At 33.0% G+C, this 20,073-nt stretch overlaps 1 protein-coding gene across 27 annotated transcripts in view; it reads right to left on the bottom strand.

Annotated features, from left to right (window-relative positions):
• RPS6KA6 (ribosomal protein S6 kinase A6) overlaps nucleotides 1-20,073 on the bottom strand; it is a 388,962-nt gene that overhangs the window by 60,340 nt on the left and 308,549 nt on the right. For 24 of the 27 annotated variants that reach the window (XM_070784482.1, XM_070784464.1, XM_070784463.1 and 21 more), the window contains 8 exons: nucleotides 16,179-16,281; nucleotides 15,316-15,446; nucleotides 14,361-14,483; nucleotides 13,712-13,801; nucleotides 12,461-12,619; nucleotides 9,980-10,141; nucleotides 4,237-4,313; nucleotides 1,747-1,864 (listed from right to left, as the gene is read on the bottom strand). In XM_070784482.1, coding sequence (XP_070640583.1) covers nucleotides 1,747-1,864; nucleotides 4,237-4,313; nucleotides 9,980-10,141; nucleotides 12,461-12,619; nucleotides 13,712-13,801; nucleotides 14,361-14,483; nucleotides 15,316-15,446; nucleotides 16,179-16,281 — 963 coding nt within the window. Of the gene's footprint in view, nucleotides 1-1,746; nucleotides 1,865-2,331; nucleotides 2,945-4,236; nucleotides 4,314-5,939; nucleotides 6,122-9,979; nucleotides 10,142-12,460; nucleotides 12,620-13,711; nucleotides 13,802-14,360; nucleotides 14,484-15,315; nucleotides 15,447-16,178; nucleotides 16,282-20,073 lie in introns of those variants that run through there. The other 3 variants (XR_011565333.1, XM_070784483.1, XM_070784466.1) reach the window with 3 other exon arrangements.

The raw sequence follows: 20,073 nt of genomic DNA, 5'->3' as shown, positions 1-20,073 counted from the left end.
ATCTCGAATAGCCTAAGCAATGTTGAGAAAGAAGAATGGACCTGGAGGAATCAACCTGCCTGACTTCAGGCTCTACTACAAAGCCACAGTCATCAAGACAGTATGGTACTGGCACAAAGACAGAAATATAGATGAGTGGGACAAAATAGAAAGCCCAGAGATAAATCCATGCACCTAAGGACACCTTATCTTTGACAAAGGAGACAAGAATATACAATGGAGAAAAGACAATCTCTTTAACAAGTGGTGCTCGGAAAACTGGTCAACCACTTGTAAAAGAATGAAACTAGAACACTTTCTAACACCATACACAAAAATAAACTCAAAATGGATTAAAGATCTAAACATAAGACCAGAAATTATATAACTCCTAGAGGAGAACATAGGCAAAACACTCTCCGACATAAATCATAGCAGGATCCTCTATGACCCACCTCCCAGAATATTGGAAATAAAAGCAAAAATTAATAAATGGGACCTAATTAAAATTGAAAGCTTCTGCACAACAAAGAAAACTATAAGCAAGGTGAAAAGACAGCCTTCAGAATGGGAGAAAATAATAGCAAATGAAGCAACTGACAACGAATTAATCTCAAAAATATACAAGCAACTCCTGCAGCTCAATTCCAGAAAAATAAACGACCCAATCAAAAAATGGGCCAAAGAACTAAATAGACATTTCTCCAAAGAAGACATACAGATGGCTAACAAACACATGAAAAGATGCTCAATATCACTCATTATCAGAGAAATGCAAATCAAAACCACAATGAGGTACCATTTCACTCCAGTCAGAATGGCTGCTATCCAAAAGTCTACAAGTAATAAATGCTGGAGAGGGTGTGGAGGAAGGGGATCCCTCCTATACTGTTGGTGGGAATGCAAACTAGTACAGCCACTATGGAGAACAGTGTGGAGATTCCTTAAAAAACTGGAAATAGAACTGCCTTATGACCCAGCAATCCCACTGCTGGGCATACACACCGAGGAAACCAGAATTGAAAGAGACACGTGTACCCCAATGTTCATCGCAGCACTGTTTATAATAGCCAGGACATGGAAGCAACCTAGATGTCCATCAGCAGATGAATGAATAAGAAAGCTGTGGTACATATACACAATGGAGTATTACTCAGCCATTAAAAAGAATACATTTTAATCCGTTCTAATGAGGTGGATGAAACTGGAGCCTGTTATACAGAGTGAAGTAAGCCAGAAAGAAAAACACCAATACAGTATATTAATGCATATATATGGAATTTAGAAAGATAGTCACAATAACCCTGTATGCGTGACAGCAAAAGAGACACAGATGTATAGAACAGTCTTTTGGACTCTGTGGGAGAGGGAGAGGGTGGAACGTTTTGGGAGAATGGCATTGAAACATGTATAATATCATATGTGAAACGAATCACCCGTCCAGGTTCAATGTATGATACAGGATGCTTGCGGCTGGTCCACTGGGATGACCCAGAGTGATGATATGGGGAGAGAGGTGGGAGGCAGGGTTCAGGATGGGGAACATGTGTACACCCATGGTGGATTCATGTTGATGTATGGCAAAACCAATAAAGTATTGTAAAGTAATTAGCCTCCAATTAAAATAAATAAATTTATATTAAAAAAAAAAAACAAATACTGGCATAAAACACCATCTGATACTCTACAAATGCAGACTAGGCTATAAACTTAAAAGATTTTGGCAATTAACAGTTCAACAAAACAAAACATATTTATAATTTATACCTTTGCTCCATCTGAAATACTGTCCCAGTTTCCACCACTCAAAGAGAACTTTCCATTGCCTATACGCAGCAGTATCTCTTCAGGAGTATCATTGGGCCCATTAGCAAAGGGAGTGTAGCTATTAATAAAAAAGATTTAAATATACATGAAGGCCTAACCTACATATTAAATCTAATTGAAAATGATGAGTATAGAACTACAAGCATATATTTACTATAGAAAATTAAGACTATCACCTAAAATTTCCCTTTACTGTTCATATAAAATTTTACCTTCCAAACAATGAACTTAATGATTTATATAATGAAATGAAAAGTCTTGCCTACATCAATCTTTTTTTACCTTTGATCTGTGAATCAGTGTAAAATAAAGGTAGTTGTATGTAATAATACATTCTGAAAATCAACACAAATTTTTATTCACAGGCATAAGTTAGGAAACCAAATATACCTATTATGAAGAAAGTAATTTTATACATTTATCGAATAGGCTCAAATTTATCAATATTATCAGTGAAAACAAAGTAACAATATTTTTAACTAATGTCTATGAAAAACTGGTTAAATATATCAATATAATAGAAAAATCCTTTATAGCCATTAAAATTATTACATGGATCAACAGTAACAGATAGGAAAACAAATACACTGTATGAAGTTAAAGTGGTTTAGAACATTATTACAGAATGACAAAAAGTGGTCACTTTTGTACCATTTTAACAAATGGTACCATTTTAATGGTACCTTTTTAAAAATGGTATTCAGATTTGGGAATAGATTTATGGCTAAAAAGTATGAGAAAGATGCCGTAATATGTTAATTCCCTCATAGTTGATATAACACTAAACACACATACCTATGCACATACACACAAAATGCTTTGTTTAGTCATAAAGTAAGTATTTGAAAGTACCTGCTGCTGCTAAGTCGCTTCAGTCGTGTCTGACTCTGTGCAACCCCATAGACGGCAGCCTACCATGCTTCCCGTCCCTGGGATTCTCCAAGCAAGAACACTGGAGTGGGTTGCCGTTTCCTTCTCCAATGCATGAAAGTGAAAAGTGAAAGTGAAGTCGCTCAGTCGTGTCTGACTCTTAGCGACCCCATGGACTACAGCCCACCAGGCTCCTCCGTTCATGGGATTTTCCAGGCAAGAGTACTGGAGTGGGGTGCCATTGCCTTCTCCGTTTGAAAGTACCTATCTGGAAATGATATCCAATGGTTTGAAACCAATACTGCTGACTGCTGTTCACATGCAAACATTAGCTACTCTTAACTTTTAGCACTTGCTGTGGTCTATAACTAAATATTTTGCACATATTTAAAAGTACATGAAATGTACTGACATATGTGATTACGGTCAATCCAATAAATAACTTGGAGTCATTATTTTCATAACTTATCTTTATAAATCTCCTGCTATGGCAAGCATATTTAATTATCAGTTTAGTTCAGTTCAGTCACTCAGTTGTGTCCGACTCTTTGTGACCCCATGGACCACAGCACGCCAGGCCTCCCTGTCCATTACCAACTCCCGGAGTTCACCCAAACTCATGTGCATCGAGTTGGTGATGCCATCCAACCATCTTCTCCTCTGTCATTCCCTTCTCCTCCTGCCCTCAATCTTTATATTTAATTATACTAAATGCCTTTTTAAAGCTGGAGAAGGAAATGGCAACCCACTTCAGTATTTTTGCCTGGAAAACTCCATGCACCAAGTAGCCTGGTGGGCTAAAGTTCAAGGGGTCTCAAAGAGTCGGCCACAACCGAGCACATCAGCACAGCCTTTTTAAAAAAGTCATACCTAAGGACATTTCGATTACGTTAAAATTCTTCAAATTCTATTATGCATTAGACTTTGCTAAACCTAGCCTTTATCTACAGTTATAAATGTTTACTTCTAAATAAAAGTGCTACTTATTATTAAGAATAAAATAGCACTTGTATTATTTATAAACTAACAGTATTCAACATAATCCAATGGCTACATTTTTTAGTATTTCTTTATTCTTTTAACACATCTGCATGTGTTTCTGTATTTTAATATTCTGCTACTATTTTATGTAGGTTTGTTATAAAGCTCAATCACACTGAATCTCTACTGCCAAGAGAACCAAAATTCAAGTACTTAAAAAAAAATAACATCAGCAAGTTCAGTGGATAAGCACCTGTTGAACTGTGAAATGATTTTATACTAAGGTAAACATTTTGAAAATGTAGTACACTTAAACATAATTCTTATCAAAATAAGAATATATGCTTTATTTTTAGAAGTTTTAGTCCCAGTTGAACAACCTTTTAATTATGTGTCTAAATAATGCCTCATTAAACACCTTATGTTTTTGTAAATTTTATAAGTATACAATATATAATATTTTAGAATACTGATAGCATTTTCCTTAAGGTAATTTTCATCTGTCCTCTTTCTAGATGAAAATACACAAGTGAAATTCAAATAATGATGTGAATTAATTTGAATATATAAATTTCTTACCCAGCCAACATTGTATAAAAAAGGACTCCCAGACTCCAAATATCACAAGCAGCATCATAGCCTTGTTGCATAAGAACCTAAGAAAGGAAATACTCATTATCTGGTACTACTCAGTATAACTCAGTTTTGTCATCTAAAAAAAAGTTGTGTTTCTAATAATCTCACAAATGCTCACAATTTAAAAACTTAGCTCATTTTAATATTTTCAAAATTAATTAACTTAAAGGCAAAGTTTTCTGCAATTAACAAACATTCAATAAGTGACTATTAATAAGGTAATTAAGCAATATGAATGATACAAAAAAAATCCTTTTTTAAGATATGATCCCTGACCTCAATGAACCTTCACTCCACCTTAGGAAAATCAGACATATCAAAATTTAAAACAACATGTACAGAGTGCTTCATATATTACACAGAATATTGAATTTTATTTTATTTTATTTTTTCAGAATATTGAATTTTAACCCTGAAACTGATTCTATGAGATAGATATTATTTCCATTTTGAAGATGAGAAATCTGGGGCAAATGTTAAGTAATTTGCCTGCTATCACAAACCTAATAAGTGGTGGAGCACTTACTCTAGAGCCTGTGCCTTTAACATCTATGATAATTGCTTCTCTACTGCACAGGAGATGCTAAGATCATATATAATCTTATGAAAGCAAGATGAATTTATATTTTACAAAAAAGACTCAGGTTTTTAAAAATTAGTATATTTCTGGATCAGAAACACACATTTGATAAATTCTGAATGGTTTCATTAATTTTGATATCATAATTTAGGTAGCTCTTTTTTCTCTTGAGGCTAGCGTTAAATAAATATGTTAAATAAATAACATATTCATTATATATTCATGTGAATTTTCCCTGTGAATTTAATAGCTAGTCTGAGGTGAAATGAGCTCTTTTTATTAAATTTAGAAAAACAAACCCACTGATAAAGCCTTTGTAAATAGAAGCAAAATAGAAACATTATTAATGCATTAATACTGGGGACTGCATAATCACCAGAATGGACATTTCATTTATAAAAGTCTAAACATATTAATACTTGGCTATGACAATGGCAAAATATGAATAATAAATATCTACCTTAAAATTCAGGGTATATATTTATTATAATTTCTATATTTATATATAAAAATATATAAATTCATTTAATATAAATTTATATATTTATAAAATTTATGTACTTTATTAAATGTTATATATTAAATTAAATTTGTATATTTTATATATTAAACTAAATTTATATATTTATAAAATTTATATCTTTTATTAAATTTTATATATTAAATTATATTAAAATTTATATATTTTATTGAATTTTATATATTTATAAATTTATATATAAATTAAAATTTGTACATTTATATATTCATAAAATTTATATTTTGTTAAATTTTATATATTTATAAATTTATATATAAATTAAAATTTATATATTTCTAAAATTCATATATTTTATTAAATTTTATATATCTATAAATTTATTATAATTTATATATACTTATATTTATAATGTTTTTTCCATAGTCAAAGTATATAAGAACACACATATGTACAAACTTGAGAAGCTGAAGAGGTTATCAAAATACCTATATAACTGGCTAAAATAAGTAACACAAGTGGAGACTACAAAGGCCCTAATAAATAATAAGGTAGAGCTAAAACAATTCACATCATGATAAGTCTAACCTGGCATCCTCTAGTGAAACATAAACCTCTCTTGCTTTATTCCCCTTCTGTCTTTCCCCTTCTCATGACTTCTCGCAGTTCTGGGCATCACCATGTTTTCTCTGGTTCCCTTAGGACAGTATTTTTGAAGGTTCCCAGATGATCCAGTGCACAACCAAGATTGAGGGACTGCTTAGGAACTTCTTGTACAGGCAAGGTTTAAATAGTGAGTCAGAAATAGGTATTGCATATCCATAACCTTCCAAGTTAATGAGAAGAAAGGCACTAGAGGTGTCATATTGCTTAATGTAATTAGGGCCAACCATGAAAAACCTGTTTCAGTTTTACCACACACAAACCCAGTTTGTCTGACTAAAGAAGGGGTAGTCTACTTTTGTTCTAGAGCAGGTCTCAAAGTCCTATAATAATAAGAATATACAGCCATAAAAGAAACAAGACATTGTGGCAGAATGAATCAAAGTGCTACGTTGCTTCAGTCCTGTCCGACTCTGTGCAGCCCTATGGACCATAGCCCACCAGGCTCCTCTGTCCACTAGATTATCCAGGGAAGAATACTGGAGTGGGTTGCCATGCCCTTCTCCAGGGGACCTTCCCAACCCAGGGTTTGAACCCGGATCTCTTATGCTTCCGGCATTGGCAGGCAGGTTCTTTACCACTAGAGCCACCTGGGAAGCCCAAGAATGAAAGAGTACCGTGTAAAAAGTAACGTGTTTCACACCTTATTTGCATAAAGTTAAATACAAAGAAGACAGAAGTCAGAATTAAAGTAGTTACTGACGTAACCTTCTCTCTCATTTGGCTTCCCAAATGAGCAAAATGTAAGAGATTCTCATTTCCTTTGCTCTGAAGTTCAAATTAATTCATATTTGTAGCAAAATACATGAAAGCCCAAAGCCAGAGCAGGGCAGAGTAATTTCACATTGACTTTTTTTTTTTTTTGTTGGCTGTGCTGGGTCTTGGTTGCAGCATGTGGGATCTTCATTGCAGCATGCAGGCTTTTGGTTGCAGCATGAGGGATCTAATTCCCTGACCATGCCTCCTGCATTGGGGAGCATGGAGCCTTAACCACTGGACCACCAGGGAAATCCCTCACATTTACTTATGTAAAAGAATTGCAGACACAGCATCCATCCAATGTATTGTAAATTCCTTTAGTTCAGGATCATTCTTAGACCTCAGTAGGCATTAAATATTGGTTGAATATTAAGATAGATTTGCTTTTTAAAAAAGAATAAAATATTTTTGAGATATATTAATTTTTGTGAAATAGCCATAATAGAAAAGTACATCTATTAAGTAAGTCTTAGAAGGTGACTAAATTGATACATATCAAAAAAGGAATGAATTATTCCTTACTTATTGTTAAGCTGAAATTGTACTCCTAATTTGTTTCTCTTTTAGCAAGTAAGGGCTTTTTATGCACTGTGATGAAATAATGAATTTATATTCTCATAAATGCTATTATTGAACTTCCCACATGGATCAGTAGTAAAGAATCCACCTGTCAATGCAGAAGGCGCAGAAGACGAAAGTTCAATCCCTGAGTCAGGAAGATCCCCTGGAGGATAAAACGGTAACTCACTCCAGTATTCTTGTATGGGAAATCCCATGGAGCCTGTCTGGCTACAGTCCATGGGGCCACAAGGAGTTGGACATGACTGAGAAACTGCACACACATGCACAAATGTTATTATTTATTCAAATATCTACATGGACACTTGAATCTTTCTGATTCTAGTTTAAAAGATAACACATTTCATACAATTCACTAATAATTTTTGAAAGAGTCTGAAATTGAAGAAACAAATCTTACCCCAAACCTCTGTTTTATATTTATAACCATTAATAAATATGCATTCATTGCTGGCAGAGACCTCAGACTTGATAATAAAACTTTTCAAAGCATTTTGAAAATAAAAGTAATATCCTAGCCAAAGGTAGTTCAGACATTAGAGGCATTAGTTACAGAGAAGTGGTCTCTACTTGCCTACCTGAAAACCTTCACTATTACAATGCTGAAAGTGTCTAACTACAATGGAAGTCTACTAGGATAAAAAGCATCAGTGAGCTATATCCTACTCTGCAGATTTGCACTAACTTGAAAATGTTTATCTAACCATTAATCTAAACATAGACATGTATATTTTTCATTTTACTGTCTGTTTTTAAGATCTTTATTTGGGACACATTCATTCTTAACCTTTTCCAGGGAAAAGTACCCATTATACCAAGGAATCTAGGTCCACAAGATTAAGTGAATATTAAAAAAATCAGCTATTAAAATGGTTACTCTATAATCTACTGTTGTGTCTACTGCATAAATATACTATAACATTTATGACTATATATTCTATATTTTATAGAAGAGCCTTATCCTCAATATTCTATATTTGTATTCTATAAAAATATTAAAATGTCCTAGAAAAGCTAATTTTTTAAATGTCTAAGTTATATCCCTTACACCTGAGGGCCTTACAATAACCCCTTCTTGGATCATGCATGCATATCAATTTTCTATGAATATACTTAAAATGTAGATTAAAGCACATCCTCTGGACACATATAATTTCTTATAGGGCAAATCTTATTAAAACCCTATAAAGCAGGTGTTATATTTCTTCCTCAACATTAACATCTTAAAGGAAGATTAAATACATTTTAACATGGGGATTTCTCATTATTAGAAAGTTACTTTCCCACTTTCTACATTTTTATTTTCATCACTAGAAATATTATTTTTCTAATAGCTATATTGAATATAGACTTATTGATATTTAAATATAAGAAATATGTTTATATTTTTATAGAAATATAAACAGTATAAAAATATTTTATATCTTATGTGCAATATTTTCCAGAAGAGCTAGTATTTAGTGTAAAAAAAATTAAAATATGCACATGAGGTAAGAATTCATCCTCAAATTATTTTATTCTTCCTCTGAGTTGAAAAATTCTATTTTTCAAATCTGAGGATATCTGTGTACTTGGATTTATGTTAAACATATGATAATTCATGAGTGAGCATTGTTTGTAACATTTAAGAATAATTCTTGACTTTTACGAACAAAACTTATAAAGAATCTATATAACCAATGCCATCCCTGATTCATTTTTTAATCAATTATTCTTTTATTGTGGTGGGAACTGTTACCATCAAAGCTTCCATCCCCATTATCAGAACTGACAAGACTGCTGGAGCTTGTGAAATGTTAAACATGCACCCCTTGCCTTCCTCAGCATCATCTTTCTGGACTCTACTCTTTAAGATCTACATATGAAAGTTATCTGCCAAGAAAAACCTCACTGTTTATAAAAATCCCCATAAAGCTGTTTTCTTCACGAATAAGAAGATCTTACAATCAGGGATGGCACTGCCTGTGTTATGTATAATTCTAAACAATATAAATCACCTCATGTTCAGCACAAACCAAAATATCTGAAAACCTATCCTGACTTTGTGAATGCTGGGTCTTAAAAAAATCATTTAAGTGCTTTGAGTCTCAGTGTCCTCATTTAGAATATTGAATATGTTGAAGGTAGAGTTACCTCTACTCTCTGGCCAGTTCTAAAATGGTATGATTCTGAAACCATTATAAAAGCCAACAGAATAGAACAATGTGATTATTATATTCAGGTTGGTTGCAGATGCTAGTTATTAGTCTAAATATTTATATTGAGCATAATCAGAATTCAATGATTTAAAGAGCTTTATAGTTGGGAAAGGGCTTCTCTGGTGGCTCAGACAGTAAAGAAGCTGCCTGCAACACAGGAAACTTGGGTTAGATCCCTGGGTTGGGAAGATACCCTGGAGGAGGAAATAGCAACCCACTCCAGTACTCCTGCCTGCAGAATTCCATGGACAGAGGAGCCTAGCGGGCTACAGTACATGGGGTCACAGAGTTGGACACAACTGAGTGATTAACACAAAGGACAAGATCACTTGGCTTTTACTACCTACCATAAAGCTGACATAAAAGACACCAAATGCAGTCAACTAAAGGAAAAGAATAAAAGGCAAATACTAAAGTTTTAAAGAATACCTCAGGTGCTACAAAGTTTGCAGTATAGCATGGAGTTAACAGAAGTCCATTCTCTCCTCGAAGTTGTTTTGCAAACCCAAAATCACAGATCCTAATGGAGTCTGCATTGGCTGATTCATCCATGTATAAAATATTACTAGGTTTAAGATCACGATGAACAACCTTGAACATTTAAAAAAAAAAAAAAAAAAAGGATGACATTTCTATAGCTAACTATCTAAGTTAATATATTTCCAGGAAATGAAACTGTCTCAATCATGAAATTTTGAAAATGACACGTTCTCCAACCTTGATAGCCTTGACAACCTGAAGTATATAGGTGAATTATCCCTATCAGATAGATGTGCCAGTTTTTATCAAGCCACCAGTTTTTTTAGTCATTTTCATTCTCAAAGCTGAATTCTCAATTACACTTGTAGACATATTGAACTAAGACCCTTTTCAAACCTCCTCACTATGGTAACCAAATATGAAACCTGAGTTAAAAGAAAAAAAAAAAAAACTACCTTGAAGATACTGGAGAATGAGCAAAAGGAGATAACATTCTGGTGGGGAGTACATACTTGGCTGAAGGAGGGAGTTGCATGAGTAGGTTCCAATATCTGTGGCTTTTAACAGAAAGCTAAGTACAGTTCCTATGGCACACAGTGGTAGTGAAGGGATGCAGAAAAGCCCATGATCTTTCTGGCCTGGAACACCAGAAAAGAAATACTGGGAAAGCGTGAATGCTGAGTGGAGGAATACAGTAAGGGAAAGAGCCAAAATGGATAAAGGAAGCTCAAATGACAAAAGATCTAAACAGAAACCACAGCTGCTGCTGAAAAAGCAGAGCTTTCAGTGCAAACCTTAAGAAAATTACCCACTGAAAACAAAAGAAAACTAAAATAATCATTGGAGAAAAAAATAACAGAATATAACAAATCTCCACAAGTTAAAATTCAAAATTTTACAGTACACAAATTTGTACAGTACACAATCCAAAATTTTCTGATATATGAAGAACACTCTTCTAAAAAAAGGATACAGTTTCAAGAAAAAAGAACATCTATCCCAACTTCAAGATAAACTGTGTTAGGCTTAACAGCAAGTGTCTTAAAGTGCCTATTATTATATGTGATATGATAGGTATGCTAGCTAATGCTATGATGATAATCATATTGTAGTATATACATATCTCAAATCAACATGTATACCTTAAATTTACACAATGTTATACGTCAGTTATAGCTCAACAAAATGTACTGTTCAAAACTGAGAAGACTAAAAACTAAAAATTTAAAAAATAAAGTCACTATTATAATTATCTTCAATAAAGTAAAACAAAACATGCTTTCAATGCATGAAAAGTGAGCAGAAAAATAGAAACAATAAGAATTAAATAAAAAGCTAGACATACATAAATAAAATATTCCAAAATTCTTCATGTGGTGATTTTTCTACTGATACTATCCACTTCATTTAATTTAATCCTATATTTAATCAGCTGTTTACTACATTAAAAGCTCTTTCGAGACAAGGATCAAGACTTAAACTCATGGTTGAATCTGCAACACCTTTTGCATTGTCTGGCATGTAGAAATGCTCAATAAATTTGTCATTAATTTATTTAATTGATGCATTAATTTATTTCTAAAATAAAAGATGCTTATCATTTTCTTCTTGAAAATTATGGCCATCCTTTATTTTAGAGAACGTTGATAAAGACAATCAAATAATTAAATTATTACAGAACTATTATACAATTTATATTTCAAAGTGTTGAAAATGTATTCTATAAAGCCATAGTGAAAAATGAATACTGGCCCATGTAGAATGTTCACTAAGCCAATTCTGAGTTGCTCATTTTTTTTAGTTTATATTAAGTGGGTATGTGTCCACTACTACAACTGATTCAAACTTAAAATTTTAAATTCTTTGTGACTTTGTTTCCTTGGGTAGCTATATATATAATAGAATTGACCTTTTTTGGTAATCCAATTAATTTGTTTTATGAAAATATAGGAAACAAAATAACAGACCTGCCCTTTCAATAGAAATTTTAATGTATTAATACTTCAAGTGTTTAGAATCAAAATTTCTTACTGTATTGGGGAAGGGGTTGCTAACAATCAAAATAAACAGTTCTGCCAGAACTTTATGTGCTAGCCATAGTATAATTTGCTAATTTGTCTGTGTTTCACTTTCAAGTCTGATGAGGTTTAATAAATTAAAAGTCAAGTTTAGATATTTATATAATTCAAACCACTTTAAAATTAATATGCTATTAAATTGGTGCTAACAGGTAGAGAGAATAAAATTTATAATAAGGTATTACCCAATTTCCTAAACTTATAACCTTCACTACATAATGAATTTTATTAGGCTATTCCATATAAAAATATGTGATAGAAAAAGTAATTCATTTTAGGTATCATTTTCTATATATAATTTTATGAAGATATAAGTCCCAGACTTAAAAGGAAGAATATAACTACAACTTACTCCTTGACAATGAAGATAGTCAACTGTCTTAGTTATTATAAACAGTACATCACTAGCTTCCCGTTCTGAAAAACATTTTTGTTTCAGAATACGGTCAAGTAGCTCTCCTCCTTTCATCAAATCCGTAACAAGGTAAACATATCTACCATCATCATAAACCTAAAAAAAGAACATATTTTTAAAATGTTATTATTTAATTCTGAAAAGTGTTCAATTATATTTACTTTGATTTTCGAATGAACCTCTAGTGTTAAAAATACACTATTCCTTTAGTATTAATATAGTACAGACCCTACTGAAGATTAAACTGGCTAAACAGACTCAACACCATTCTGTGAGACCATGTGAAACACATAATTTTATTAACTTTTGAAGATATCTGTTATACTTCATCAAGGAGTATAACTGGAAAAATAGAACTCTGTGACTCTCAAACAGCACCTATGACATTTCTGACTATATTATAGCCACTTTCTTTCCTTAATAATAGTAAGCTTCCTTCTGGCAGTAAGTATGTTGTTTTTTAATATCCTCCTCACATTCTACTATCTGACCTGGCAACTTAAATATTTGTTGAATTCAAATGTTGTATCAAGGAGAACAAATAAATATGTATACCCTTTTACTCAAGGCACGTGATATCTACGTCTACACACATAAACACATACATGTAGACATATATCTATCTATATACACACATAACATATATTTATATATATATATGTATAAAGTACTATTTAAGGATTACAAGTAAAAATGTATATCATATTATCTGAAACAAACTGATCAAGGAGATGGTTTGTCAGTATTCAGTAACATCTATTAATATGAGTTCACTTTAAAAAAAAACTACAGAATAATATTTCACACAAGCAACAATCCACAGTGCTACAGCCAACTGCTGTACAATCAAGGAAATAAAATCTCCAAGAATTTGGCACATTCCTAATCTCTTCTATCTTGTATATTTGTAGTACTAGAGAATAAGTGCTGCTGGTGATGTTGTCAACTAGTTAACCAGTTAGAATATATTCAAGTAATCATGATACTCTCATTTGCCAACCATCATAGTTCCTTTCTGATATTCTACAAGGAGGGTAAGAGTGCAGAATCATAGGGATAAAAGAACTGAAGTGGCAAATTTAAGAGTCTTAATATTTTATGGCATGAAAGTAAAGATACCATGGATATGGAAAGTTCAAAGTCATAACTTCATTAGCTTAGCAGATACATAGATTTTTAAATACCTACATCCTTTAAAGTGATAATGTTGGGGTGTTGTCCATAGCGCATTAAAATTTCAATTTCTTCTGAAGGGTCTCTCTTAATTTTGTCAATGATCTAAGAAACAAGAAAAATCACAGAGGAAAATTATTTTCTTTGTCTAAAAATGAATGACATGATTTCAACTTGGTTGTATTTTCAAGCAACAAATAAAACTCAAGAGTGATGTTTACCTCACATTATTTTAATATTTAAAAATTTCCTATAACTGAAACTTAATTAAAAAACAACATAGTACTTTTCTCAACATTATATTCCATCTAACTGAAAATATACTAACTGATAATTTGATCGAAATATGACAGTAATTGTCACAATTGCTCAAACTTAGCATACTGTGTTACAATAAAATTATTCAAAAGCAAGACATTCAAAAAACATATTGCTTCTCCTAAATAACATCTTTTTTACTGAACAAAGTAAAGTGTTGGTAAGAAATTCAAAATGAAATTATTAAGTCAAGAGTTTTACTTCATCATTTTATCTTTGCTTTCTCCATTTGCTCCACTGAAAAACTGTCAGTTGGCAATTTAACTCACACTTTACATAATTACAATTACATATTAATTTAACTTAATATGTCAAGCAAAAAAAATGTTAGCCTCAGAGACAATACCTTCACTGCAAATTCCATGTTGGTAGTGGTGTGTATGCATCGCTTGCAAACAGAATAGGAGCCAACACCAATATCCTCTTTCAATTCATACACTTCACCAAACTGTGCAGCATTTCCATTTACCTGTTTTTGTTAAAAAGTAAAATACAAAACAATATGGTTTCACATTTTTTGTCTTTTCTCCTAAGTATATGTTCATCTTAAATCTTTAAAAAATCAAAAGTAAGTCTAGAGAAATTTTATCAGTATTTATAAATGGCTTACACAGGTTCTAGGTGATCTGAGCATACAGATTCCGAAGGCTTTCTATATCTCCAAAGCCAATATGATAAATCAACTAGCTAATGTATCACCCATTACATTTTCTTGCCAAAAGACATCACATAAATACATAATTAAAAATGGGAAAAACACCAATACAGTATACTAACACATATATATGGAATTTAGAAAGATGGTAACAATAACCCTGTGTACGAGACAGCAAAAGAGACACTAATGTATAGAACAGTCTTATGGACTCTGTGGGAGAGGGAGAGGGAGGGAAGATTTGGGAGAATGGCACTGAAACGTGTAAAATATCATGTATGAAACGAGATACCAGTCCAGGTTCGATGCACGATACTGGATGCTTGGGGCTAGTGCACTGGGACGACCCAGAGGGATGGTATGGGGAGGGAGGAGGGTTCAGGATGGGGAACACATGTATACCTGTGGCAGATTCATTATGATATTGGCAAAACTAATACAATTATGTAAAGTTTAAAAATAAAATAAAATTTTTAAAAAAAATAAATTAATAAAAGTTACTACTGTCTGCTTTCTTCCCAAAACATGGAAAGATCTTTAATTCATCATACATAGATAAATGAAGAAGTTAAAAATCACTGTAAATCAATCAGCAATAACAGAAGAAATAATTATCCCTAATCTGAATAATCTATGTGTAATTTACCTGAACAATTGGTAACACATTTGCACTTGTGATAGGAGTGATTTTATATTCTTCTGCAATAGAAGTTGCAACAAAGCTGAATCCTTTGAAGAGTTGATGAGCATTAGCACTGGCTGGCAAACCAGGAGAATCTAATGTCCAAATAATTAAATTTAATTAGAATTAACAGTTTTATGATATGAAATGCCAACATTTCTTTGAGTATAAAGGAAACCATTAAATGTTACCATCAGACATACTATATTATGTATTTGATTTATTGATTATTGTCTGTTTCCCAATCAATGGACATGAGTTTGAGAAAGCTCCAGGAGATGGTGAAAACAGGGAAGCCTGGCATGCTGCAATCCATGGGTCACAGCGTCGAACATGACTGAGAGACTGAACAACAACAATAATACTAGTATGCAAGCTCCATGTAGATTATGATTTTTGTGTGTTCAGTTCACTTCTGCATCATCACTGCTTAGTATTTACACACTAGGTATTCAATATTTGTTGAATGTATATATGAAACAGATGTCAATAAAAATAAACCACATTAAATTCTGAACCATAAGAGTTAGAGAGAGATATCTCATATCTTACTTCCTACTCACATTCTCTAATGCATTATCATGTCAAAAACACTTTTATAAAAGAAAATGTTCACCTTTTGCTCTAGTCCCTGCTTCGCTAATGAACATTAACCATATAAAGCCTCTACCTGAAAGGTGTCCAAGCAATGTTAAATAGGATCTACACAGGGCAAACCACCCTTTACAAACTTATAATTCTGTCCGTTTTTCATCTAAGAAGCTAGTTTATTTTTTAACCATCTAAATGAATAAAAGCCCTGGTTTTCACACATAAACATGCATTACCTTTAGGTGTTTTTGCAGTAAATTCAGGATCAAAACAAAAAGCATCATCTGGTTTTCCAGAAGCAGGTTTGAAGGGAGGCTGGACTTCTCTTTTATATAATTTCTAGAAGAAATGGCAGAATGATACAAAAATTTATTAACACTTGAAAAATTATTAAAGCAGAATATGATATTCACAGTCCTTAACAGAAGACTCACAATTTCTTAAATGAAATTTCAACAAGTTTCAGATACCTATTAACCAAATTCTAAATTCTACCCTATTAACCAAATTCTGTATATCATCTAAATTTGAGAGATTATATACAGAATCAAATAAGACCAAGGAACACAGCAGCAAGCCATAGGTTGTATTCACAAGGAATAATGCTGTTCAGTTTTGGATTTCAAAAACTGACTTGGATTCTCACTGGTAAAATAACCATAAAGAATATCACATGTTACCAAGAAGAAATAACTAATGACATTCTAGGATTTCAAAATTAATAATTACTCTATCCTCAAGAAGTATGCATTATAACTGAAGTAACTTGCTTTCACATAAAAAATATGCATGTAAAAAGAATTCAAAAATTTAAACTTGTCTAACAATCTAACTTCCTAAAACTTATGTTTTTGAAAGACATATAAAATAGCTTACAATATATGCAAGTCTACTTTTTTATGGAAGCATAGTTTTTCAAAAGCTCACAGTCCCACAGTGAGGGAAAATAAATAGAAGATTATTGTAAACTAATTTTCATTTAGAGGCCATATATGACAAACCTATAGCAAACAACATTCCCAATGATGAAAAACTGAAAGCATTTCCTCTAAGATAAGGAATAAGACAAGGATGTCCACTCTCACCACTTTTATTCAATGTAGTTTTGAAGTCCTAGCTAAGGTAATCAGAGAAAAAAAATTAAGGAATCCAAATTGGAAAAGAAAAAGTACAATTGACACTGTTTGCAGATGATATGAAACTATACACAGAAAATCTTTAACAGGCCACCAGAAAAGTACTTGAGCTAATCAATGAATTTAGTAAACCTGCATGATACAAAATTAATGCACAGAAATCTCCTGCTATACACTAACAACAAAAGATCAGAAAGAGAAATTAAGGAAACAATACTATCTACCATTGAAACTATAATAATAAAATACCTAGGAATAAAAATACCTAATGAGAAAAAAGACCTGTACTCAGAAAACTGTAAGATGCTGATCAACAAATCAAAAATGATGCAAATAGATGGAGATATACATCATGTTTTTGGATTGGAGAAATCAATATTGTGAAAATAAATGTACTACCCTAAGTAATCTACAGATTCAATACAATCCCTATCAAACTACCAAGGGCATTTTTCACAGAATTAGAACAAAATATTTTATTTGTATGGAAACAAATAAATACCAAGTATTGATTATATTCTTTGCAGGCATATATGGAGAAGCTCTATACAGGCAGCAAAATTAAGACCGGGAGCTGACTGTGGCCTAGGTCATGAATTTCTTATCGCAAAATTCAGACTTAAATTGAAGAAAGTAGGGAAGACCACTATACCATGCAGGTATGACCTAAATCAAATCTCTTATACAGTGGAAGTGACAAGTGATTCAAGGGATTAGATCAGATAGACAGAGTACCTAAAGTACTATGGACAGAGGTTCGTGACATTGTACAGGAAACAGTGATCAAGACCATCCCCAAGAAAAAGAAATGCAAAAAGGAAAAATGGTGGTCTGAGAAGGCCTTACAAATAGCTGAGAAAAGAAGAGAAGTAAAAAGCAAAGGAAAAAAGAAAAGATATACCGATTGAATGCAGAGTTCCAAAGAACAGCAAGGAGAGATAAGAAAGCCTTCCTACGTCATCAATGCAAAGAAGTAGAGGGAAACAATAAAATGGAAAAGATTAGAGATCTCTTCAAGAAAATCAGCAATACGAAGGGAACATTTCACCCAAGGATGGGCACAATAAAGGACAGAAATGGCATGGACCTAACAGAAGCAGAAGATATTAAGAAGAGGTGGTAAGAATAAACAGAAGAACTAAAAAAAAGATCTTCCTGACCCAGATAATCATGATGGTGTGATCACTTACCTAAAGCAAGACATCCTGGAAACAAGTTGGACTTAGGAAGCATAACTACGAACAAAGCTAGTGGAGGTGATGGAATTCCAGTTGAGCTATTTCAAATCCTAAAAGATGATGCTGTCAAAGTGCTGCTCTAAATATGACAGCAAATATGGAAAACTCAGGAGTGGCCACAGGACTAGAAAAGGTCAGTTTTTGTTCCAAACCCAAAGAAAGGCAATGCCAAAGAATGTTGAAACTATTGCAAAATTGCACTGATCTCACACACTAGCAAAGTAATGCCCAAAATGCTCCAAACCAGGCTTCAACAGTACGTGAACTGAGAATTTCCAGATGTTCAAGCTGGATGTAGAAAAGGCAGAGGAGCCAGAGATCAAATTGCCAACATCAGTTGGATCATTAAAAAAGCAAGAAAGTTACAGAAAAACATCTACTTCTGCTTTATTGACTATACCAAAGCCTTTGACTGTGTGGATCACAACAAACTGTGGAAAATTCTGAAAGAGATGGGAATACCAGACAACCTGACCTGCCTCCTGAGAAACCTGTATGCAGGTTAGAAAGCAACAGTTAGAAATGGACACGGAAGAATAGTTAGAACTGGACATGGAAAACAAATCAGGCAAGGAATACATCCAAATCATCAAGGTTCTATATTATCGCCCTGATTATTTAACTTATATGACGAATATATCATGTGAAATGCTGGGCTGGATGAGGCACACACTGGAATCAAGATTGCTAGGAGAAGTATCAATAACCTCAGATACACAGATGACACCACCCTTATGACAGAAACCAAAGTAGACCTCAAGAGCCTTTTGATGAAAGTGAAAGAGGACAGTGAAAAAGGTGAAACAGTGACAGACTTTATATTTTGGGGGCTCCAAAATCACTGCAGATTGTGGCTGTGCCCATGAAATAAAAAGACACTTGCTCCCTGGAAGAAAAGATATGACTAACCTAGATGGCATAAAAAGTAGGGAGTATTACTCAGCCATTAAAAAGAAAACATTTGAATCAGTTCTAATGAGGTGGATGAAACTGGAGCCTATTATACAGAGTGAAGTAAGTCAGAAGGAAAAACACCAATACAGTATAATAATGCATATATATGGAATTTAGAAAGATGGTAACAATAACCCTGTGTACGAGACAGCAAAAGAGACACTAATGTATAGAACAGCCTTATGGACTCTATGGGAGAGGGAGAGGGTGGGAATATTTGGGAGAATAGCATTGAAACATGTAAAATATCATGTATGAAACGAGATGCCAGTCCAGGTTCGATGCACGATACTGGATGCTTGGGGCTAGTGCACTGGGACGACCCAGAGGGATGGTATAGGGAGGGAGGAGGGAGGAGGGTTCAGGATGGGGAACACATGAATACCTGTGGTGGATTCATTTTTATATTTGGCAAAACTAATACAATTATGTAAAGTTTAAAAATAAAATAAAATTTCAAAAAAAAATTTCAAAAAAAAAAAAAATAAAACATTTCTCCATCAGTGGAAAAAAAAAAAAAGGCAGGGATATTACTTTGCAGACAAAGGTCCACCTAGTCAAAGCTATGGTTTTTCCAGTAGTCATATATGGATTTGAGAGTTGGATGATAAAGTTGAGCGCCAAAGAACTGATTCTTTTGAAATGTGTTGAAGAAGTCTCTTAAGAGTTCCTTGGACTGAAAGGAGATCAAAACAGTACATCCTAAAGGAAATCTGTCCTGAATATTCATTGGAAGGACTGATGCTGAAGCTGAAACTCCAACACTTTGGCCACCTGATACAAAGAACTGACTCACTGGAGAA

Source organism: Bos indicus, chromosome X (genome assembly GCF_029378745.1).
Source record: "Bos indicus isolate NIAB-ARS_2022 breed Sahiwal x Tharparkar chromosome X, NIAB-ARS_B.indTharparkar_mat_pri_1.0, whole genome shotgun sequence".
Taxonomy (NCBI): Eukaryota; Metazoa; Chordata; class Mammalia; order Artiodactyla; family Bovidae; genus Bos; species Bos indicus.
This window is presented reverse-complemented; position numbering and strand designations above follow the sequence as displayed.